The sequence below is a fragment of the Myiozetetes cayanensis genome, unplaced genomic scaffold (genome assembly GCF_022539395.1).
Source record: "Myiozetetes cayanensis isolate MyiCay16 unplaced genomic scaffold, myiCay2020 scf41, whole genome shotgun sequence".
Lineage (NCBI taxonomy): Eukaryota > Metazoa > Chordata > Aves > Passeriformes > Tyrannidae > Myiozetetes > Myiozetetes cayanensis.
Window position 1 is genome coordinate 211,673 of NW_026087643.1, and position 20,836 is coordinate 232,508.

The window sequence follows — 20,836 nt, forward strand, 5'->3', positions numbered from 1 at the left end:
TCAGGGGGACAGTGAAGAAAACTCCGATGCAACCCCTCAGACCAGGGAATCTCCTGCCCTGGCACCCAAAAAGCCCTTTTTGGGAGGGGCACAGGCCAGATCCACAGCCCTAAGAGGTGAGCTCTTGCCCTCCTCTCCCTGGGCTTTGCCCGAGATCAGCATTCCTTCAGGGCTTTAGGGTTTTTTCCTCCCTTTTCCTGCCCATTCCCTGGTTCCCTGTGTGCAGCTGGTTGTGCCAGCACTCGGCCTGCAGCCAGGCTATTTCTACCTCCTCCTCCTCCTCCTCCCCTCTGCTGTCATGGCCCAAGAGGATCCCACGTTCCTGCTCCAAAATAGACCCTCAGGCTCAGCTCGGCCCCACCAGCACCCGGCACTGGGAAAATTCCAACTGGGGATCATGGCATGATATGGGTCCCTCTGAAGGGTCGAGCTGCTGGTTTTGGGGTTCCCTCAGGCCTTGGGGGGCAGCTTGGCTGAGCAACTCCACAGGGAGCTGGATGTCACCCATCTGCTTCTCTTCAGGGTCTCTGTCACCTACTCAAAGGGGTGGCTCACGTGTGACAACCCCAAACCTGCCATGTCCCTCTCCAGGAAGGGACCTGGGGCTGAACCCCCTGGGGGGACATGGCAATGGGGGCACAGCTTTGGACTGGCTGGTTTTGGGAGGGCTGTGAGGGGGACAATGTCCTCTGGCAGCACAAGGACCAACAAAACAGGCTCTTCGGCTGGAACGAGGTCACAAACCCTGGATTATCAGCCAGGGCCACCAGCCAGGGCCAGCCCCAGGGCTGGGGACAGCGTGGGACAGAGACCTGGCTGAGTGGGGACAGTGCTGCCTTGTTCAGGATTTCTGGAGTGGGAGTGATGGGGATGTTTGGGATTTGGGGGCTGCCATGGGAAGGGATGCTCTGGGGCTCCCCCCGTGTGGGTCCCTCCATGTGGGATGGGGACTGCAGGAGGGGACACCCTGGAAGTCACAGCCCAGTTTGGCCAGTGGCTGGAGCCCCGAGGTTGTGTCAGCAGCACCGTGGTGGCAGTGGTGGCAGTGGCAGGATCGTGGTGGTGGCAGCACCGTGGTGGCAGTGGCAGTGGCGGGACCCCACAGACATTATGCAAGCAGAAGGGCTTGGAGCTGGAAATGGTGAAATAGCTCGACACCGGCAGCAGGGTGGCCCGGGGTTCCCACGCCTTTGGGTGCTTCGGTCCCCCAAGGGCTCTGGCCTATCCATGGAAAAAAGTGGGAATAAGGCTCGGGGGGCAAATGGGAGCACAACCAGCACTTGGTGGGGATCGCAGTCTTGCTGGGCACCCCCAGCCCTACCAGGACCCCGAGAACCCCCAGTACTGGCACCCCAGGACTCCCCTGTGGGACCGCGGGGACCCCCAGCGCTCCCAGGGACCCCCAGTCCTGCTGGGACCCCCCCGCCGCCCCCCTGCAGTGCCGGCGGGGCCCAGGGGAGGGCGCTGTGCCCGGTCGGGGCCGCGCCGGGCGGCGGGAGCTGCGCCGCGTCCGCACGGGCCACGCCTGGGGCTGCGAACCGGGCACGGAGCGGGACCCCCGCGCCACCCCTGCGGCTGCGAGCGGCACCGGGACCCCCGGGCCACCCCTGGGGCTGCCAACGGCACCGGGAACGAGACCCCGAGCCACGCCTGGGGCTGCGAACCGGCACCGGGAGCGGGACAGGGACCCCGGGACACACTTGGGGCTTCGAGCGGGGCACCGGCACCGGGACCGGCACCGGGACCCCCGGGACACGCCTGGGGCAGCCGCGAACCGGACACCGGGACCCGCAGCCGCGCCGGGGCAGGTAAAGGGGCCGCCACCGGGACGGGACGGGGGTGCGACCCCGCGGAAGGGCCCCCGAAGCCGCCGTGGGAAGGCGGGGAGCGGCACCGGAACGGGAGAGGGGCGGCAGGACGACCCCCTTTGCAGCCCTGGTGGGACCAAGGAGTCCCGCCGGGACCCCCAGGACCACCGAGACCCCCAGCGCTGCCAGGACCCCCCAACCCCACCGGGACCCCCCAGCCCCACCAGGACCCCCCAGCCCCACTAGGACCACCACAGTACCAAGCTCTGCTAGGACCCCCCAGCTTTGTCGGGACCTCTGGGGTCCCCAGACCCACCAGGACTCCCCGGGGTCTCAAGCCCTGCTGGGACTCCCGAACCCCATCAGGACCCCCGGAGCCCTATCAGGACCCCCCCACACACTATCAGGACCCCCGGGGATCTCAGTCCTTCTAGGATCGGGGTCGCAGCCATGACCATCCCACTCTAAGGCGGTTCAGTCCCCCCTTTGCTGCCCCATCCCGGGGGTCCCGCAGGTGGGGCACCCCCGGCCTCTCACCCACTGTGTCCCTGTCTCCCTTCCGAGCTTTAGGAAACCCCAGCGAGCACCCTTGGAGTGGGTGACCCCCAATGCGGGGGGGCTCGCAGTGGGCCCCCCCTCCCCAGACCCCGCCGGTGACGCAGAGCCGAGCGGTGGTTTCCCAACCGGGAAGTCATTTTGTGAGTGCCGGCACAGGCCGGGCCTAAGCTGCCCTCGCCGGGGCCACCCAGCACCCAGCCGGGCTGAGACCAGACACAGCTCATCGCAGGGGTGGCCTGAGGGCGTGTGGGGGGCGTGAGACCCCCCCAGAGCGGGGAATTGGGGCAGCTGCAGCCCGTAGGACCCACCGACAGAACCGGCTGGAGCCGGGAGAGCGCTCGGATCCAGCGCCCGCATCCAGCGCCCGCCGTCGCCCTTCGCTGGGCACGAGGACGTGAGGCCCCGGTGGGTGCTGGCAGGGGCTCTGGGGTCAGAGGGGTCCAGGCAGGGGGTCGTGGTGGTGGGAACCCCTGGAGGGCTCCATGGGGTATCACTGGTGTCTCGTACGGGGCTGAGCCCACTCTCGGGGCTCCCAGTGGAGGCTCTTCCAGCACTCCCAGGGCTGGTTGTGATGGTGAATTTGGGGGGTACCCCCCAGCCAGGCCTTTCCACTGCGCTGCCGGATCCGGGGCTGTGGCCGGGCCGGCCCTGGCAGCCTTGTTTCCTAAGGAAATCAGGCTGGGAAGAAAAGGCAGCCCCTTCTTCCTCTCCCCACAGCCGGGGGAAAGGCCCAGGGGAGAGGCTGGGGGTGCCGGGGCACAGCCCCAGATGTGTCACAACCTGCCTGTTCTCAGCAGGGAAGGGCTGTGGGTGCTGTTCCGTGGGGTCCTTGGGGCCGGATCTTGCCCACTGGCCCTGGCCAGGCTGTGGGTGGAACAGTGGCAAGGCTGGGCTCAGAGCCCCCCCGTTCACCCCAGGGGCGTTAGACCCCATTTTGGGGGGTTATCCCCTGTGCTGGGGGGCTGCTCCTGCAGCCCCAGCCCCGCTCCTCCCCGCCAGGAGCAGGAAGTGCGGCCCGGCAGCCGCGGACTTTGGCCCATCCGGCGTCGCCGGCGCAGAGGCAGAGGAAGGAACTCTTCCTGTTTGCCTGTGTGGTGGGTCCAGCACCCACGGGCCCAGCTGTGGCTCAGCTCGGCCTTGGGCCGGCGCGGGGACTCTCCGCTGGCTCACACAGGGTTGTGCTCAGGCCTGTCGTGGGTGGGTGAGTTCCAGGTGCTCTTGCAGCAGAGGAGCTGTGTCTCCTCGGGATGGGGGAACCCCTGTTTTGGGGGTGAACCCCCCTTCCCACATCCCCTTGCCTACCCCAGGCAGGGCCATGGGGCTTTGGGGTAAAATCCCACCAGCCCCTGTTTGTTTTCCCCCCATCTGCTCTTGGAGCTGCAGCGGAAGAGCTCAACCTCCGGCCCCTTTTCGGAAAGGCCGGGATATTTATAGCTCCTGGCTCAGGGAGTTGGGATTTGCCACGGCTGCCTCCATCCCCCCCATCCTGCCGCAGCATCCTTCAGCTGTGTCCTGCCCTGATCCAGCCCTGGCCATGGGGAGCTCTGGGTGATGGCCAGAGTCCCTTGGGGGGACTCTGCGTGATCCCAGGGGTCTCCTGGGGGTCTCCATCTCTGTTTGGTGGACGGGAGGTCAGTTTGGCATTGATTTGGGGCAGACATCCCCCCTCCCTTCCCAGTGCCAGCCAGCTGCTCCTGCCCACGCCGTGCCGGCCCCAGCGGGTGCCCCGCAGTGTCCCCATGGAGTGACCCCGCGGGGGTCTCGGCGCCGGGGGGACCCTGGCTCCCGCCACCAGCATGAGCGACTTCTGGCACAAGCTGGGCTGCTGCGTCGTGGAGAAGCCCCAGCCTGTGAGTACCCCGGGGCGCTGGGGCTTTGGGGTGGGGCTGGGGGGGGTCAGCAGCGGGCTCACGGCCTTCATCGCCCCACAGAAGAAGAGGAGGAGGAGGATCGACCGCTCCATGATCGGGGAGCCCATGAACTTCGTGCACCTGACGCACATCGGCTCCGGAGACATGGCCGCGGGAGAGGGGCTGCCCATGGTACCTGGGGCAGGGCCGGGCGGGGGGTTTTGGGGTTGATGGGTGTCAGTGTCGGGGTGCTGGGTCTCACGGTTCGCTGATGGGTCTTGCTTTGGGGTGCTGGGTCTCCCAGTTGGGTGTTGCTTTTGGGGTGCTGGGTGTCCCTTTTGGAGTGGTGGTGTCCCGTTTGGGTGGTGGGTGTCCCTCTCGGGGTGCTGGGTGTCCTGAGTGGGTGACAGGGTGGCACAGTGGGTGACAGGCCCTCCCTGCAGACCGGTGCCATGCAGGAGATGCGATCCAAGGGCGGCCGGGAGCGACAGTGGAGCAACTCCCGGGTGTTGTAGCGTGTGAGTCCATGGCCCCCCCCCAGCACCCAGTGCCCCCTCGGAGGCACCAGCACCGAGTGTCACCCGAAGGAGCCTCCTCTCCTGTGCTCCCGTAACCCGACCTCTGGGATTTCACAGATTCCTGGCGTTTTCAGCCCGAACTTGAACTGCCCCCCCGCCCCCGCTGGAGGAGAGGCCGCCTTGGAGCCCCGCGGTATTTATGCAGCACCAGCCTCGCCCAGCTCCCGGTGACTTCTGGTCGTCATTCCCCCGGGAAATCTCTCCTTCCCGGGGGCATCGGGCGGTGACACGGGGAGGGGGTGGGGTTAACAGCCCCCTCCTCCTGCCCCACCTGGGAAGGACACAGCCACCCCCTGGACCGTGCCAGGAGCTGCCAGGCGCAGCCCACGCGTGCCAAACCTTCCCGGGGTTCCCTTTGCCTGCTCTGGTGTGTCCCGTGGGCTGCCCGGTGGTGCCTCCTGGGATGGCACAGAGGAGCAAAACCGGGATTAAGCCCCGACATTCTGGTGCCAAACCGGGCTCGAACCCGAGATATTCCGGTGCAAAGCCAGGATATGGTGTCAAACGGGGATTAAACCCTGATGCTTTGGTGCCAAACCAGGATCAAACCCCGGCACTCCGGTGTCTCACCATCACCGAGCCCGCAGTGCCTCCCCCCGGCATTCCCACCACTGCCAAACTCCCCCCTTTTTTTAGGATATGTTCTTTTTTTTAAACTCCTAAACCCCCCTGAGCAGCTTCTGTGGGGGCAAGGCCGTGTTGGGGTCCCCTCCACCCAGGACTGTCACCTGCAGAGGCAGGACCAGAGCCCGACCCCAGGAGGCTCCCGAATTCAGGCGCGGGTGTAAATAGTTTAATTAGCGCCATTTCATTAGGATTAAACGTTAAACAGCCTGTGCTGGGTGACAGAGCCTTTCCCCTTCACTGGGCTCCTCCGGGATGCTCTGGGCAGAGCTGGGCTTGTCCAGGCCTGCCTCATGTTTGTAGGGGGGATTGCAGCCCAGGGAAAGAGGGGCTTCACCCCCTGGAGCGGGTGGGGGGCACCCCCAGCATGAGGGGGGCAGCACCAGACCTGGCCAGAATAAAAGCCGAGAGCCCAAAGTGGAAGAAAAGGGAAGTTTAATCCTTGGAAAATGTGGGTGACATTCCTGGGCTGGCTGCGTGTCCGGACCCGGCATCCAGGGCCCCCCCTGCAGCCCTCCAGGGGAGGGAAGAACATCAAGAACTCGTTAAAAAACAACCCCCCAGTGCCCTCATTAAGTGCGTGCAACTGCTGCCCCCAAAAACCCACCCTGGGGGACTGTGGGGGCGGGGGGAGCCCACTGGGGGCACAGCTCACACTGAGGAGCAAGAGCTGAGCTCTATAACGAAGGTGGCTGCAACCCCCCATGCCCGGGCACCCCCCAGGGCCTACTCAGGGACCCCAACCTCTCGTCCAGCCCTCCGGAGCCGCGGGGTGCCCGCTGTTATTTGGGGGAGCCGGGGGGCTGCCCCGTGGCGATGCGGCTGACCCGCTCCAGGACTTCCTGGGGGCACAGCGGGGGCACAGCCTGCGCCAGAGGACACTCCTCCACCAGGCTGTTCATGGGGGTGGGCGGGGGCACCACCTCCTCCTCGGGACCCCCGGCAGCTCCCGCGCCCCCCAGGGCTGCCCGCAGGATGGGCAGGACCTTCTTGCGAGAGGCCAAGGCGTTGCCCTGGGCGAAGGCGCCCACGCAGGGCCAGGGGCTGGGCAGGGGCTGCAAGTGCAGGGACGGCGTCGTCGCCTCCTCCAGCGCCCGGCACAGCTACGAGGGAGCACCACAATCAGGAGCATTCAGGGCCAGCCAGCTGAGAGCGCCTGGCCCCCCCAGCTCACCGTGCCGCGGAGGGTCTCGCAGCGGCTGTAGACCGCCAGCTTGCGGGTGGGCTCGTGGCGCTCGTTGAAGGAGACGGTCATGGCCACCAGCCCTGCGTAGCCATGGGCCTGGCAGAAGCCATCCAGGTCCTGCAGCAAGCCAGGCCGGAGCAGGAACGTCTGTGGACAGGGAAGAGGCTCTTTGGCGTCACCGCCGTGTCCCCAGCGTGCCACTCCCCGCCTCGGTTCCCCCCCACCAAAGGCCTCACTTCCAGGTCCACGTAGATGCCGCTGATGGCGAGGACCAGCTCGTCACTGGAGAGCACTTTGAGGTCCTTGCGCAGCATCTGCTCTGTCGTCAGCCCTGGGAGGGGACGGGGCGAGCGTGAGCCCAGGGATGCATTGCTGTCCCCAGGGAGATGGGGGGTGCCCAGGCTGTCACCGCACCCGAGACATCAAACTTGGCCGCCTGCAGGGCCCCGAAGACGCTGTCGCGGGGCGGCAGCTCGGGGAACCTGTCCTCGAGCAGGGCCACGCATGCCACGTCCCGCGGCGTCACCTTGCCGGCGGCCGGGCTCAGGTTGATGCAGTCCAGGAGGATGGTGCCTGCAGGGGACACGGGGCTGTGTTGGCACCGTCCCCTCGGCCGGGGCCGGGCCGGGCCCCCCCATCCTCACCGTGCAGCAGCGCGGCCGTGGTTCTGTCCAGCAGCCCCGGGGGGCCCTGGGCGATGCGCTCGGTCACCAGCGTGGCACAGGAGCCCACCGGCTCCACCGTCACCCGGCACGGTGGGCCGCGGTCCCGCTCCAGCGGCCGGTGGTCCAGCACCTCCACCACGGCCTCCTCCAGGGCTGCGTCGGCACTGCTGGGCAACACGGGGAGGGTCACCCCCGGCAGAGCCTGGGAGCCCCCTGTATTGCTCTCCTGCCCTAAAAACACCCCGGAAATCCGACCCGTGCCAAGCCAAGCCAAGCCAAGCGAGGAAAGCGCGAGGCTCTGGCTGGGCGGGCGGGCATCCCCGTGTCACCCCCGGCTCACCCGGGCAGGACGTGGTGATCCACCAGCGTCAGGGAGAGCAGCCCGGCGTGGTGCAGCCCCCCCAGGTCGATCTCATCCCGGAAGATGAGGGAGGTGGCCGGGATGCCCTGTTCCCGCAGCAGGAACGTCGTCTCCGTCCGCAGCGCGAAGTCGGCGCGGGGGATGTTCAGCACCGGCACGAAGGCGGCTCCAGGAGCTGGGGAGCTCTGCGGGGGGGGTGACACCCAGTGAGGCGTCCCCCGGGCCACCGTGTCCCCGACCCAGCGCGAGGGACCCACCTGGGCCAGGAAATAGGCCAGGGCCAGTGCTGAGACCGTGGAGTCCAGGTCACAGGCCTCGTTGCCCATCACCACGTGGATCTCCCAGTGATGCTGGATGTGATCCTGCCGGGGTGGGACACATCAGGCATGGCAGAGATGCGTCCCCGTCCTCCAAAAACCCCCAAACCCCTCCCTTCCCCTTCGAGGGGTTACTCCAGCCTCCCTGGAGCCACTCATCACTGATGTCACCTACACTAAACCCCATCGTCTTTGGGTGTGTGTGTGAAATGGGGTGCACTAGGGCTCTGGGGAGAGCAGGAAAACCACCTCAGCCCAGCGTGGGGACAGGGACCATCCCACCCCCGCAGCCCTGGGAGCATTTTAACCTGTTTTTCCCAGAAATGGTGACTTTGGGGCTGGCTGTCCCCCCCAAAACATGATGTTTCACCCCTTTTTTTCTCGCCTGCAGCAGCAAGAAAAACATGTCAGTCCTCCAGCGCCCGTCCCAGGTGCCTGTCACGCTCCAGGGAGCCGCCCCAGCCCCAGGCTGTTTTTTGGGGACAATCTCTCCTGCCATAACCCAGATTCACTCATTGCTTCCGTAGGAGCCCAGGAAATAAAGCAGCAGGTCGGGGGACCTGCACCCCCTGTGCTGCAGGGGGTGGGAGGGGGGTGCTGGGGAGGGTTTGGGGTGTCCCTGGTGTGGCTGTGGAGGGAGCAGCCCCACTCCCCAGGGGAGATGGGGGCACCCCCCTTGGGGGTATCGGTTCTCTGGGCACCCAGACCCCCTGCCCCCCACACCCTTGGGCATGCAGACCCCTCTGCCCCCTGTTCCTCCTGCACCCCTGGCCATGCAGCCCCCTCTGCACCCCTGGCCGTGCAGCCCCCTGCCCCCCACTTTCCTGGGCACCTCTGCCCCCCATGGCACCCCATGCACCCCAATTCCCACTGTCCCCTGCCCCCCCATGAGGCATCGGTCCCCTGAACCCCCAGACCCCTGAGCACCCCAGACCCCCTCAGACCCCCACATGCCAGACCCCTGAGCCCCCAGACCCCCTGACCCCCCCAGCCCCCCGTACCTGCAGAGCTGCCCGGTTGCCCCGCACGAACCGCTCCATCACGGCGCCGACCCGCGCCCCGACCCGCGCGGCCCCTCCCAGTATAGCCCAGTGTAACCCACTAGAGCCCAGAACAGCCCAGTATAACCCAGTATAGCCAGTACAGCCTGGAGTAACCCACTGTAGCCCAGTAGAGCCGAACACAGTCCAGTGGGGCACACTCCAGTACAACCCACTATAGCCCAGTAAAGCCCATTACAACCCCCTATAGCCCAGTACAACACACTACAGCCCAGTACAGCCCACTATAACCCAGTACAGCCCAGTACAGCACCCCCACGCCGCGGGGGCTGCTGGGAAGGGGCGTGGCACCGAGGGGCGTGTCCCTTCCCGGCATCCCCGCGGATCGGGGGGGGCCCAGGGGGGACCCCCCGAAATCCTCCGGACGCCCCAAAACTCTCCCGTAACCCCCCAACCTCCTTTACAACCCCAACCCCCCCCATCCTCTTCCCCTCGGCCCCCAAAACTCTCCGGGACCCCAAAACCCTCCACCCCCAACCGCCCTCCCAAGAACCTCCCGCCCCCTCCCGCACAGGTGCGATCCCCCAAAGTTTCTTACACCCCCAAAATTACACCTTTAATCCTCTTCCTCCTCCTCCTCCTCCTCCCCCCGCCCTAAATCCGCCTTCCCAGCGGAAAGCCGGGGCGGCTGGAGGTGGAAAACAGGCCCCGTGGAACCGGGAAAAGTGGGAAAAACGGGGGGAAAGGAGAGAAAAGGGGAGAAAAAAGAGGGGGAAAAGGATAAAAGAAGGGGGACAGCGAAAAAAGGAAAAAAAAAACGAAGGGGAAAAGGAGGAAGAGAGGAGGAAACGAGGAGCGAAAAGGAGGATTAAAGAGGAAAAGAGAAGGGGAAACGGAAAGAAAAGCGGAAAAAAAAGAAGAAGGAAGAGAAAGAAGGAAAAAAGAATAAAGAAGGGGAAAGGAGGAATAAAGGAGGAAAAAGGTAAAAAGGATTGAAAAGGAGGAATAAAGTGGGGGAAAAAAAACAAGGGGGAAGAGGAGGAAAAAGAAGGGGAAGAGGAGGGAAAAAAGAAGGGAAAATAAGGGAAAAGGAGGATAAACGAGGAATAAAGAAGGAAAAAAAGGAAGAAAACCAAGGAATAAGGAAGGAAAAAGGAGTAAAAAGAAGGAAAAGAAGGTGGGAACGGGATCCCGAGCGCCGGTCGGGACCGGGGAGTGGGAGGGGCTGGGGGGTCCTGGGGTGACCCCGGGCGGGGACACCGAGGCGGGGCCAGAACCCGAGACCCCCGGCCCCCAAAACCCCCGACCACGCCCCGGCCCCGCCCCGAGACCCCGACCCAGCCCGGCCGGTCTGTCCGGCCCCGGGTGGGGCAGGGCCGGGAAACTCATCCCATGGAAATCCAACCCCACCGGCTGCCCGGCCTTGGTTACGTTCTGTTCTGTTCTATTCTATTCCTATTCCTATTCCTATTCTATTCCTATTCTATTCTATTCTATTCTATTCTATTCTATTCTATTCTATTCTATTCTATTCTATTCTATTCTATTCTATCTATATTACTTTATTCTATTTTATTTTATTCTATTTTCTATTTTATTTTATTCTATTTTCTATTTTATTCTATTTGACTTTATTTTATTTTATTTTATATCACTCCGTCAGTTCATTTCATGTTTTACTCAGTTAGTTTGTATTTCATTTTGATTCTGGCGATTTGGAAAGAACATGTCAACGTAGTTATTTACCTTATTATTAACCCTGTTTGTTTTATCCATCTGCTTACTCGTCAAAACATTTTCCTCTCATTTATTTGATTAATAATACTCTTTATTCATCAACTCATCTCTCTGTATGTACTAGGACTATTTATTATGTATCTGTAATATTTCATTTATATTATTGCATTTATTTACTTGATATATTGATTATGTTACATTCTCTATATATTTTTATATTTTATATATTACATATTATAGTATATATTCTATAAAAATATAATATATAAATAGACTGTATTATTCATATATTATATTAGTTTAATGTGTAATATTTTATATTAATACATATATTATTATAGTTATTATCTATATATTATCTATATTTATTTTATTTTCCTGACATTCCCAATTTTTCCTTTCTAAGGTTGGAATTTGGGATGTGGCTGTTCCTGGACAACCCCGGAGCGTTCCCAGGAGCCTGATCCGGAGCTGCTCAAGGGGAGGGTCTCCCATGGAGCAGGAAGGGACCCTCCCGGCCCCTCCCAGCGGGGCAGGGACCCTCCAGCTGCCGGAGGAGGGGGCTGAGGAGGACACAATTCCCGCCCTGGGCCGGCAGAGCCCGGAACCAGCCGGAGATTCCAGGGAGGGGGAGCCGGGGGGTGCCCCGGGACCCCCCCGCGATGAGGAGCCTCGGGGGGACCCTCTGAGCCCAGAGGGAGGGGGGTCCTCCCCTGGCCCGGCCGAGCCCCCCCGGGCCCCTGAGTTCTACTGCGTGAAGTGGATCCGCTGGAGGGGGGAGCGCACGCCCGTCATCACCCAGAGCGAGAACGGGCCCTGCCCGCTGCTCGCCATCATGAACGTCCTCCTGCTGCGCTGGAAGGCAAGGCGGGGGTCCCGGGGGGTCCCTGGGGGGGAGGGGGCTCGGCCCCGGCTGTCCCTGAACCCCGGCGGGAAGGGGGTCCCATCCTCCCCTCGTTGCAGGTGAAGCTGCCCCCGCAGAAGGAGGTGATCACGGCCGAGGAGCTGATGGCACACCTGGGTGAGCTCCCCTGGGACCCCCACACTCCTGTCCCTCCCCAGGATGGGGATGGGGGAGCGGGGCCTCCCCTGGGACCCCCCCACCCCTGCCCTGCTGGGGCTGTGCCAGGGGTGACCCCACTGCCTTCCAGGGGATTGTATCCTGGCCACCCAACCCCGGGAGACATCGGAGGGGCTCCAGCTCAACTTCCAGCAGGTGAGGAGCAACAGCCCAGGTCACCCAACCCCACCACTGACCTCCCTCATCCTCTTGGGGACTTGGGGTTCCCCCTCCAGGAGCAAACCCCCCTTGTTCCTCCTCCCTCCCAGAACATCAGTGACACCATGACGGTGCTCCCGAAGCTCTCGACGGGGCTGGATGTCAACGTGAGGTTCACGGGGGTCTCGGATTTTGAGTACACCCCCGAGTGCATCGTCTTTGACCTCCTCAACATCCCCCTCTACCACGGCTGGCTGGTGGACCCCCAGGTGAGGACACCCCTTGATCCAAGGGCCGCAGAACCTCTGCTCTGAGGGGTTGGGGTCAATCCTGGGCAAGGCCAGCAAGCTGTGGATGGATTCCCCATCCCTGGGAGTGTGCAAGGCCAGGTTGGACGGGGGCTTGGAGCAACCTGGGCTATGGAAGGTGTCCCCACCCATGGCAGGAGGGTTCTGGATAATCCTAGAAAGTCCTCTCCTGACCCAGACCCCTCTGTGATGTTTTGGATGGGGCTTTAAACCCGAGCTAATGGACGATTAAAGGGAGGAAGCTGGACCAGGTGATCCCTCCCATCCCAAACCCTTCTGTGACGGTGGACACCATCAGGAATGTCCCTGTGATGGTGAATCTTCAAGCTGAGCCACCCCTGGGCTGCCACAGGTGGGAAGCCAGGAGCTCACCCCCCTTCCCTGCCCTCCCTGCAGAGCCCGGAGATGGTCCAGGCCGTGGGCAAGCTCAGCTACAACCAACTGGTGGAGAAGATCATCACCTGCAAACAGGCCACCGACTCCAGCCTGGTGAGCGAAGGTAACGGCTCCCCCTGCCCCAGCCCCCTCCCCGGGGTCCCTGGGGCAGAGCTGGACCCCAGCCCTCCCCGGGGTCCCTGGGGCAGAGCTGGACCCCCCAGCCCCCTCCCCGGGGTCCCTGGGGCAGAGCTGGACCCCCAGCCCCACTGCCCCCCTCGGTGTGCCCGCAGGGCTGGTGGCCGAGCAGTTCCTGGAGGCCACGGCGTCGCAGCTGAGCTACCACGGGCTGTGCGAGCTCACGGCCGCGGCCCCCGAGGGCCAGCTCGGCGTCTTCTTCCGCAACAACCACTTCAGCACCATCACCAAGCACAAGGTGGGCCCCTGGACACCCTCCCCATGCCCTGTGCCTCCCCAGAACGTCCTCCTGCACTGAGTGTGCCCTGTGCCCGTCCCCAGGGCCACCTGTACCTGCTGGTGACGGACCAGGGCTTCCTGCGCGAGGAGGGGGTGGTCTGGGAGAGCCTGCACACGGTGGACGGGGACAGCTGCTTCTGTGACACCGACTTCCACCTCAGCCACGCCCCGGCCCAGGGGGGGGACCCCGCGGCCCCCCCGGCCCAGCAGCTGCAGCAGAGACAAGTGGACCAGGTGGGGTCGGGCGGTGGGAGGGGGGGACACGCCCGAGTTTGGTCCCAGCCCAGCCCCAGGGTCCGGGCTGGCCATGCTGACCCCCCCTCTGTGTGTTCCTGTCCCCCCCAGGATTACATGGTGGCCCTGTCCCTGCAGCAGCAGCAGGGGCAGGACCCCCCTCGGTGCTCAGTGACCTGGAGCTGGCGCGGCAGCTGCAGCAGGAGGAGTATCAGCAGCACCACCCTCACCCTCCTCCTCCTCAGCAGCAGCAGCTGCAGGTGCCAGGGCAGGTAACCAGGTGCCCCCTCACCCCCTGCCCTTCTGGGGGTGTAGGGGGGTCTCTGCAAGGTCCCCTCCCTCCCCACACCCCCCTTGTCCCTGCAGGTGGGTGGTGGCCCCGGGGGGGTCCCTGCAGGTGGGTGGTGGCCCGGGGGGGTCCCTGCAGGTCCCCCCACACCCCCTTGTCCCTGCAGGTGGGGGGACGTCTGTCCGGAGAGCGGAGGCAGCGGCAGAGGCTGGATCTGGACTGTACCCTCCTGTAGCCCCCCCGGGGAGGTCCCCACGCCCAGACCCCCCAACTGTGTCCTCCGGGAAGGTCCCCCGGAGGTCCCTGGGGGGCTGCAGAGGAGACACAGACACGGGGGGGGTGACTGAGCCCAGTGCTGGGACCACCCCGATCCTTCCAGTGGCCTTAACACGGGGTCCCTCTCGGGGGGTCCCACTCAGGGGGGGTCCCATCATGGGGGTCCCACTCAGGGGGTCCCATCAGGGGGTCCCATACCTCAATCCATGTTCCAGGACACGTGTCTGGGGGGCACCTGCACCCCCCTGTTCCAAACACTGCCTTAGCCCTCGGCAAGTAAAGGACTTGTCCCCCCTGCACATGGGTCTGGCTCTGACACCCACGGGGGGCTTTGGGGTGATGGGACCCTCCACACCCCTCGGACACGGGGGTTGGGGGGGCTCTGCGGGGATTTGGGGCTCCCTCCGGGGGGTGCAGTGACGCGGCGCGGCCCGCAGGGGGCGATAGGGGCGAGTGGGGTCTATGGGGGGACATAGAGGGCATGAAGGGGGGCCCTGAATGTGTAGGGGGGATTGGGGTGAGCGAAGAGTGCTCGGGGTCTGGATAGGGCCCTATGGGGGGCCATATAGAGGGGCACAGGGGTGTAGATGTGGGGTGTGTATGGGGCATACACGGATGTGTATGGAGTATATAGGGGCGTGTATATGGGGGGCGTAGGGCACACACGGTGGTGCATATGGGGTGTGCACAGGGACTGTATATGGGGGTGTAGGGCACACAGGGGGTGTCTATGGGATGCCTACATGGTCTGTCCATGGGGTGTCTATGGGATGTGTGCAGGGTCTGTCCATGGGGTGTATATGGGATGTGTGCAGGGTCTGTCCATGGGGTGTATATGGGATGTCTGTAGGGTCTGTCCATGGGGTGTCTATGGGATGTGTGCAGGGTCTGTCCATGGGGTGTCGATGGGATGTGTGTAGGGTCTGTCCATGGGGTGTCTATGGGATGTCTGTAGGGTCTGTCCATGGGGTGTATATGGGATGTCTGTAGGGTCTGTCCATGGGGTGTATATGGGATGTCTGTAGGGTCTGTCCATGGGGTGTATATGGGATGTCTGTAGGGTCTGTCCATGGGGTGTATATGGGATGTCTGTAGGGTCTGTCTATGTGGTGTCTATGGGATGTCTGCAGGGTCTGTCCATGGGGTGTCTATGGGATGTCTGCAGGGTCTGTCCATGGGGTGTATATGGGATGTCTGTAGGGTCTGTCCATGGGGTGTATATGGGGTGTTCTCAGGGTCCCCCCCCCGCGCCGATCCCCTCTCGGCGGTCGATTGCTCGGGGCTGGCCCCGCCCCCCAGCCCCGCCGCGCTCCCCACGGCGTTGCGGTGACGTCACTCGCGGCGTAGCGGTGACGTCACGGCCGCCGCTGCCTGGCGCGGGACGGGGGGGGCGAGCGGCGGCTCCGGGCGGCGGCTCTGCGGGACCGGGCGGGTGAGCGCGGGGACACGGGGGGACACCCGGGGGGACACACGGCGGGGGGACACGGGCCGGTCCCGCTGCCCCCCGGCACGGCCCGGCCGGGCCCTGGGCGGGCGTTGGGCGCGCACCGAACCCCCCCGCGGGGCCCCCCCGGAGCGGCGAGGCCGCGATCGGGCCCGGCGGGGCCGCTCGGGCGGGGCGGGGCCCCCCCGGGGCCGCTGGAACGGCCTCGCCCCCCCCGGCCCGGGGGGCACACGCAGCGCTCGGGGCCGGGTCCCACCCGCGTCCCTTTCCCAGCCCCGGCTGCGTCTCCTCGGCCTGGGAATTCCGGGGTGTTCCCCCTTCCCAGCTCCTGAAATCCCCCCCGGGGGGAGGGCCGGGCCTGGCCGTGCCCCCCTCCCGCGGGTGAACCCCCTTTCCCCCGCCGCTCCCGTTACCTGCCCGGGAGCGCCGGGAATGGCCGGGATCGGGAATTGCGGCACCTCCCGGCCCGCCCCGCCTTGCGAAACTGCCCGCGGGGGTTCCTCTTCCTCCGCCGGGGCCGCCGAACCGCCCCGGCCCGCTCCCAAATCCCTGCTCCGCCTCGGGGCCTCTGGGATTGACCCCGTCCCGACCCCTCGGAGCGCCCCAAAACCGGCTCGTGGCGGGGAGGAAGGGCCGGGATGCGCAGACCCCCCGGCCCGGGGGGCTCCCCCACCGCCCCTCCCGGGGCCCGTCCGAGCCTTCCCCAGACACAAAGGTGCTCTTTGTGCCGCCGGCAAATCCCTAATCCCGCGCTGGGCCCGCGCCTGGCCTCGCTGTCCCACCGGGAATTGCGCTGGGATCGGCCCCGGGATGGACACAGCGCTCGGGAGGGGAACAGTGAGGGGGGGGCTTCTCCTTCCCCTCCTGCGCCCCCCGGGGCTGTGCCCGACCCGGGCCGGGGTCCCTGGAGCTCCCTGGGGCTGTCCCCGGGATCGGGCTCGGGAGCAGGGCCTGGGTTAATGTTCACCCACTGACCTCTGGCTGCAGGAGCAAAGTCCCGCCGTGCCGGGGCTCGGCTGCTCGGGGGGATTTCAGTGGCCCGGGGGGCTCGGCCAGGGCTCCCTGGGAGCTGAGGTGGAAATGGGGGGGGAGGGGGTCCAACCTGGGGTGTTGGGGGGATCCCCCCACAGTGGGATCGGGCCCCGTGGGGGTGCCGGTGCCCCCCTCACCTCCCCTGTCTCTCGCTCCCCCCCAGCATGTTCCAGACGTTGTACAGCTATTTCTGGTGGGAACGGCTCTGGCTCCCGGCAAACCTCACCTGGGCCGACCTGGAGGACCGGGATGGGCGAGTCTACGCCAAAGCCTCCGACCTGTACATCACCCTCCCCCTGGCCTTCCTCTTCCTCATCGTCCGGCACCTCTTTGAGACGTGAGTCCCTGCCCTGAGCCCCAGCCCGCCTCTCCCTGTGCCCCTGAGCCCCTGGGTGTGTCACCTTGCCCTCAGCCTGGCCCTGGCACCCCAGGGGTCCCTTCAGCCCCCTCCCCAAACCGTGTGCCCCCCGCACAGACAGGGCTTTGTGCAGCCCCCGCCGCCCTTATCGCCCCGGCGCGTTCAAGGAGCGATTTGTTGGGCAAACAATGGGAACAGACCGGGCTTTGTTGGGATGGCAGGAGAATGGAGAAGGGGGGAGCCCTTCAGCGGGGCGGGGACGGCCCCGTCCCCCACCCTGGGGTGACACAGGGACCTGGGGGGGTCCCCTGTGGCAAAACCCACCTCGGAGAGGGCACAGCGGGACGGGGAAACTGAGGCACTGAGGGGTTGTGGGTCACCCTGGGGTGGCTTTTGGGGGGCCCAAACCCTGCAGGTGACAGAGATGGGGACAAATGTCCCCCTGCTCCTTCCCCAGGTACGTGGCCACCCCCCTGGCCGGGCTCCTGAACGTCAAGGAGAAGATCAGATTAAAAGCCACCCCCAACGCCGTGCTGGAGAAGTTCTACGCTGCCACCTCCAAACACCCCAAGCAGGTGAGTGGCGGGGGTGGCTGGGGGGGTGTGTGGGCTGAGCAGCAGGGCCAGGGCCCCGCGGTGACACCCCCGGTGTCCCCAGGCCGACGTGGAGCTGCTGTCCAAGAGGAGCGGCTGCTCCGTGCGGCAGGTCGAGCGCTGGTTCCGCCGCCGCCGCAACCAGGACCGGCCCAGCCTGCTCAAGAAGTTCCGGGAGGCCAGGTGAGCCCCCTGCCCGGTGTCACTGTGCCCTCGTGGCGGGGAGGGGGCTGTGGGGGCACCCTTTTGGCCGGGAGCCGCGACAGGAGGGTGGGCTGTGTGGGGTTTGAGGCCGGTGGGTCCGTCCTCCTCCCTCCCTGCCCCCCATGCCAGTCTGAGGACCATCTGCTTCCTTTTTCCAGTTGGAGATTCACCTTTTACCTTATTGCTTTCATTGCTGGCATGGCTGTCATAGTGGATGTAAGTATTGCCCCCCCAGCAATGCCTGGCCCCCCTGGGCCCTCTCTCCTCTAACACCTCTGTCTGTCCCCCGTCCCTATCCCACAGAAACCCTGGTTCTACGACCTGCGGGAGGTTTGGAAGGGATACCCCATCCAGGTGAGCTCCTGATCCCACCCCTGGGATCGGGGTCAGATTTGGGAAGTGGGGGTGCAGGGGGGTCTTTCTGGGGTCACTCAGTGTCCCTGACACCCGTGGGGGTTTGGGTGGGGCAGGTTTGCTGAGGGGGGCAGAGGGTCCCCAGGACTCTGTGCCCATGGAAGGGGATCAGCCCCCTCTGGGGGGCCCAGAGCATCCCCCCACGCTGCCCCTTGCCCTCCAGAGCATGCTGCCCTCCCAGTACTGGTACTACATGATCGAGCTCTCCTTCTACTGGTCCCTGCTCTTCAGCATCGCCTCCGACGTCAAGCGCAAGGTGGGCTGGGGGTGGGGGTTCTGGGAGGGGGTACCTGCACTGGGACTGGGTGTGAGGGACCAGCCGGGAGGATCTGGGGACACGGAGGGGACTGGGATGGCAGAGTGCTGTGGGTGGGATCCTGGCTGAGACCCCCAACTCCCCCATCCCTGGGCTGCTGAGACCCCCAACTCCCCCTTCCTTTGGGCACAGGACTTCAAAGAGCAGATCATCCACCATGTCGCCACCATCATCCTCATCAGCTTCTCCTGGTTCGCCAACTACATCCGTGCCGGGACGCTCATCATGGCCCTGCACGACTCCTCGGATTACCTGCTGGAGGTACGGCCCCCCCAGCCCCCACAGCCCCCTCCCACATCCCCTGTGCCCCCCAAACTCACCCCCTGCGCCCCCAGTCTGCCAAGATGTTCAACTACGCCGGGTGGAGAAACACCTGCAACAACATCTTCATCGTCTTCGCTGCCGTCTTCATCATCACCCGCCTGGTCATCCTGCCCTTCTGGTGAGCTCCAGTGGGGACGGGGGGACTGAGGCATGGGCTGGGGGCCCATGGAGGTTGGGGGCTGGTTCCTGCCCCTGACAGGAGCGGCTTTTCCCGGCAGGATCATGCACTGCACGGTGGTTTATCCGCTCGACCTCTACCCCGCCTTCTTCGGCTACTACTTCTTCAACTTCATGATGGTGGTGCTGCAGTCGCTGCACATCTTCTGGGCCTACCTCATCATCCGCATGGCCCAGAAGTTCATAACTGGAAAGGTGAGAGGGGGCTCAGGGACGCTGCCCTGGGGCTCAGGACGCTGCTTGGGATGGATGGAGACCCCCAGATCCTGAACCCCGCCTCTGCTTGGCTGCCCTCAGCCCGGAGAGCCCTCGGCGGGGATGACCCACCCTGGCTGTGCCGGGGAAGCTGAGGCACAGCAGGAAACGGGGGAGCTGCCGCCTGAAGCTGCTGTTCCCCTGTCCCCTCAGGTGGTGGAGGATGAGAGGAGTGACCGTGAGGAGACGGACAACTCGGAGGAGGAGGAGGAGGCGGCGAAGAACGGGCCCCTGTCCAACGGCCACCCCGTCCTCAACAACAACCACCGCAAAACCGACTGAGCGCCCCCGACCCAGAGCTGCCACCTCCCACCTCCCGCCGGGACCCCGGAGCGCCCGCCCAGGCCCCGGTTCCCCCCGGAGCAGATCCCCCCGGAGCGGGGCTGCGGCGCCGGGGCGGCCGTTTGTCCAGCTCACACTCACCATCGGTGCCCTTCCTGCCTCTCACCTGCTGCCTTAATCCACTGTGGTCCCCGGGACAGGCGGGGATCCCACCGGGAGGGCTCCTTCCCTCCCACAGCCCCTCGGATCGATCGGCTCTGCCCGAAGAGCTCGGCCCCAGCCCCTTGCTGGGCTGCAGCCTTGTGTTATTCCCCTTCCCAACCATTCCTTCACCGGGGAGGGGGAAAAGCCCTATCCCTGCCCCGTGTCCGGCTGGCAAGGCCGGCTCACTCCCTGCTCCCCCGCACCAGGAGGGAGGAGCAGGGGATTCCAGGGTGTTTTAGTGCCTAAATGATGGGATGACACTTGGGGGAAGGAAGCTGCGGGGTTGAGTCACTCTTGGTGTCTCACGGAGTTTAATCCCCTCATTTCTCTTCTGTAAATGGATTTGGAGTCTTTCCGTGGCCTCTCCCAGTCCCTTCCCCAGCTGTAACAGGACAAACTTCCAAGTGATTTTCCTTTTTTTTTTTTTTTCCTTTCTTTCTATTTATTTGGAAGACAGAAGGAGCCGGGCTTGGCTCCGTCTCCCGCATCCGCCCGGGATGCCGCGAGAGCCCAGCGTGGAGGGGTGGGGGGGAACAAGGACCATTAACCAACGTCAGACCAAAACGTGTTTTGTTGTTCTCGTTTTTTAAAAAAAAAAAAAGGAATAAATAAAAGGTTAAATATATTAAAAGTTTAAAACAAACAACCAAACAAACTAATAAACTTGGGTAAAAAAGAATAACCAACTGAACCAAAAAAGCCGCACGGGATTTGGGCACGTTCTGTGGGTGGCACAGAGGGGTTATTTTGGCACAGCCCCTTCGGGCAGAGCTAAAAACGGGCAGAAGGTGAGGGGTTTGGTGGGTTGGATGCTTTTTTTCCCCCTCAAAGCTCTCCAGGTGTCCAGGCCAGGCTGGAGCGTGGTTTGGGATCCCGAGGAGCCGCGGCCCCACCGCGATGACAAAGCCTCCATTCAGGTGGACGCTCAGGATGGAACTGGAGCTCCAGGAGGCCCCAGAAAGGTTTTATTTTACACACACAAAAAAAAGGTTATTTAGCAGGAAAACAACAAACCTCCCTTGTACAGAGCTGTGAGAGCTGGGACTCCTGGTGGGGGTGGGTGGGTGGGATGGGATCTGCTCCAGCACCCCCCAGATCGGGGTTTTCCATGTCAATAATGGGAGGTTTGATCCCAGTTTGCTAAAAATTACCTCTTTTAACCAGTTTTCGGGGTGGTTTATTGAACATTTTGGAACTGCCCTGGTGTCCTACCCCCCCCTCCCTCCCCCAAAAAAACCCAAACCCTTGGAATTGTGTGTTGTTGCCAAAGCCAGTGATTTTCCGTGGATTCGTGTCCAGCAACTGGACTGGGCTGGGCTGGGCTGCCCCACCCACCCTCCCCAGGTGCCTAAATCGAGTTCAAGGCTGTC

At 64.1% G+C, this 20,836-nt stretch overlaps 3 protein-coding genes across 9 annotated transcripts; 2 read left to right on the forward strand and 1 right to left on the reverse strand.

Moving 5' to 3' along the window:
• Positions 1 to 914: 914 nt before the first annotated feature.
• CDC42SE1 (CDC42 small effector 1) lies at positions 915 to 5,628 on the forward strand. Of its 3 annotated transcripts, XM_050330499.1 has the most exons (5): positions 1,497 to 1,808; positions 4,045 to 4,216; positions 4,298 to 4,408; positions 4,660 to 4,734; positions 4,852 to 5,628. In XM_050330499.1, exons 2-4 carry the CDS (start codon positions 4,163 to 4,165, stop codon positions 4,729 to 4,731), a joined length of 237 nt encoding a protein of 78 aa, XP_050186456.1. In that variant the 5' UTR covers positions 1,497 to 1,808; positions 4,045 to 4,162; the 3' UTR covers positions 4,732 to 4,734; positions 4,852 to 5,628. The 3 variants fall into 3 exon arrangements, with proteins under 3 accessions (XP_050186454.1, XP_050186456.1, XP_050186455.1); XM_050330497.1 differs by lacking the exon at positions 4,660 to 4,734 and having other exon boundaries at positions 915 to 1,808; XM_050330498.1 differs by lacking the exons at positions 1,497 to 1,808; positions 4,660 to 4,734 and adding an exon at positions 1,821 to 2,771.
• Positions 5,629 to 5,836: 208 nt separating this feature from the next.
• Positions 5,837 to 13,583, reverse strand: PRUNE1 (prune exopolyphosphatase 1). 3 transcript variants are annotated; one of them, XM_050330413.1, is made up of 8 exons: positions 13,119 to 13,583; positions 7,888 to 7,992; positions 7,610 to 7,815; positions 7,249 to 7,433; positions 7,019 to 7,177; positions 6,841 to 6,935; positions 6,593 to 6,751; positions 5,837 to 6,521 (listed from the first exon to the last, which is right to left on the reverse strand). In XM_050330413.1, the coding sequence occupies exons 1-8, from the start codon at positions 13,371 to 13,373 to the stop codon at positions 6,201 to 6,203; spliced, it is 1,485 nt and encodes a 494-aa protein (XP_050186370.1). In that variant the 5' UTR covers positions 13,374 to 13,583; the 3' UTR covers positions 5,837 to 6,200. The 3 variants fall into 3 exon arrangements, with proteins under 3 accessions (XP_050186370.1, XP_050186372.1, XP_050186371.1); XM_050330415.1 differs by lacking the exon at positions 13,119 to 13,583 and adding an exon at positions 9,563 to 10,149; XM_050330414.1 differs by lacking the exon at positions 13,119 to 13,583 and adding an exon at positions 8,949 to 9,381.
• Positions 13,584 to 15,195: 1,612 nt separating this feature from the next.
• Positions 15,196 to 20,148, forward strand: CERS2 (ceramide synthase 2). 3 transcript variants are annotated; one of them, XM_050330410.1, is made up of 11 exons: positions 15,196 to 15,295; positions 16,503 to 16,676; positions 17,155 to 17,272; positions 17,355 to 17,473; positions 17,653 to 17,710; positions 17,798 to 17,848; positions 18,072 to 18,164; positions 18,357 to 18,485; positions 18,560 to 18,666; positions 18,767 to 18,920; positions 19,134 to 20,148. In XM_050330410.1, exons 2-11 carry the CDS (start codon positions 16,504 to 16,506, stop codon positions 19,260 to 19,262), a joined length of 1,131 nt encoding a protein of 376 aa, XP_050186367.1. In that variant the 5' UTR covers positions 15,196 to 15,295; position 16,503; the 3' UTR covers positions 19,263 to 20,148. The 3 variants fall into 3 exon arrangements, with proteins under 3 accessions (XP_050186367.1, XP_050186368.1, XP_050186369.1); XM_050330411.1 differs by lacking the exon at positions 15,196 to 15,295 and adding an exon at positions 15,823 to 16,022; XM_050330412.1 differs by lacking the exon at positions 15,196 to 15,295 and adding an exon at positions 16,231 to 16,381.
• Positions 20,149 to 20,836: the final 688 nt, after the last annotated feature.

Bases quoted from the DNA above. Each gene is read 5' to 3' on its own strand.
- PRUNE1 (XM_050330413.1), bottom strand. From the start codon at position 13,373: ATGGCCAGCCCGGACCCTGGGGCTGGGCTGGGACCAAACTCGGGCGTG. The intron at 7,993-13,118 runs GTACAGGTGGCC...CCACCCCGGCAG, and splicing joins CCCTGGTCCGTCACCAGCAG to GATCACATCCAGCATCACTG. The intron at 7,816-7,887 runs GTGGGTCCCTCG...CCCCCCCCGCAG, and splicing joins TGGCCTATTTCCTGGCCCAG to AGCTCCCCAGCTCCTGGAGC.
- CDC42SE1 (XM_050330497.1), top strand. From the start codon at position 4,163: ATGAGCGACTTCTGGCACAAGCTGGGCTGCTGCGTCGTGGAGAAGCCC. The intron at 4,217-4,297 runs GTGAGTACCCCG...ATCGCCCCACAG, and splicing joins TCGTGGAGAAGCCCCAGCCT to AAGAAGAGGAGGAGGAGGAT. The intron at 4,409-4,851 runs GTACCTGGGGCA...GGGATTTCACAG, and splicing joins CGGGAGAGGGGCTGCCCATG to ATTCCTGGCGTTTTCAGCCC.
- CERS2 (XM_050330411.1), top strand. From the start codon at position 15,946: ATGCGCAGACCCCCCGGCCCGGGGGGCTCCCCCACCGCCCCTCCCGGG. The intron at 17,849-18,071 runs GTGAGCTCCTGA...CTTGCCCTCCAG, and splicing joins GGAAGGGATACCCCATCCAG to AGCATGCTGCCCTCCCAGTA. The intron at 18,486-18,559 runs GTACGGCCCCCC...CTGCGCCCCCAG, and splicing joins CCTCGGATTACCTGCTGGAG to TCTGCCAAGATGTTCAACTA.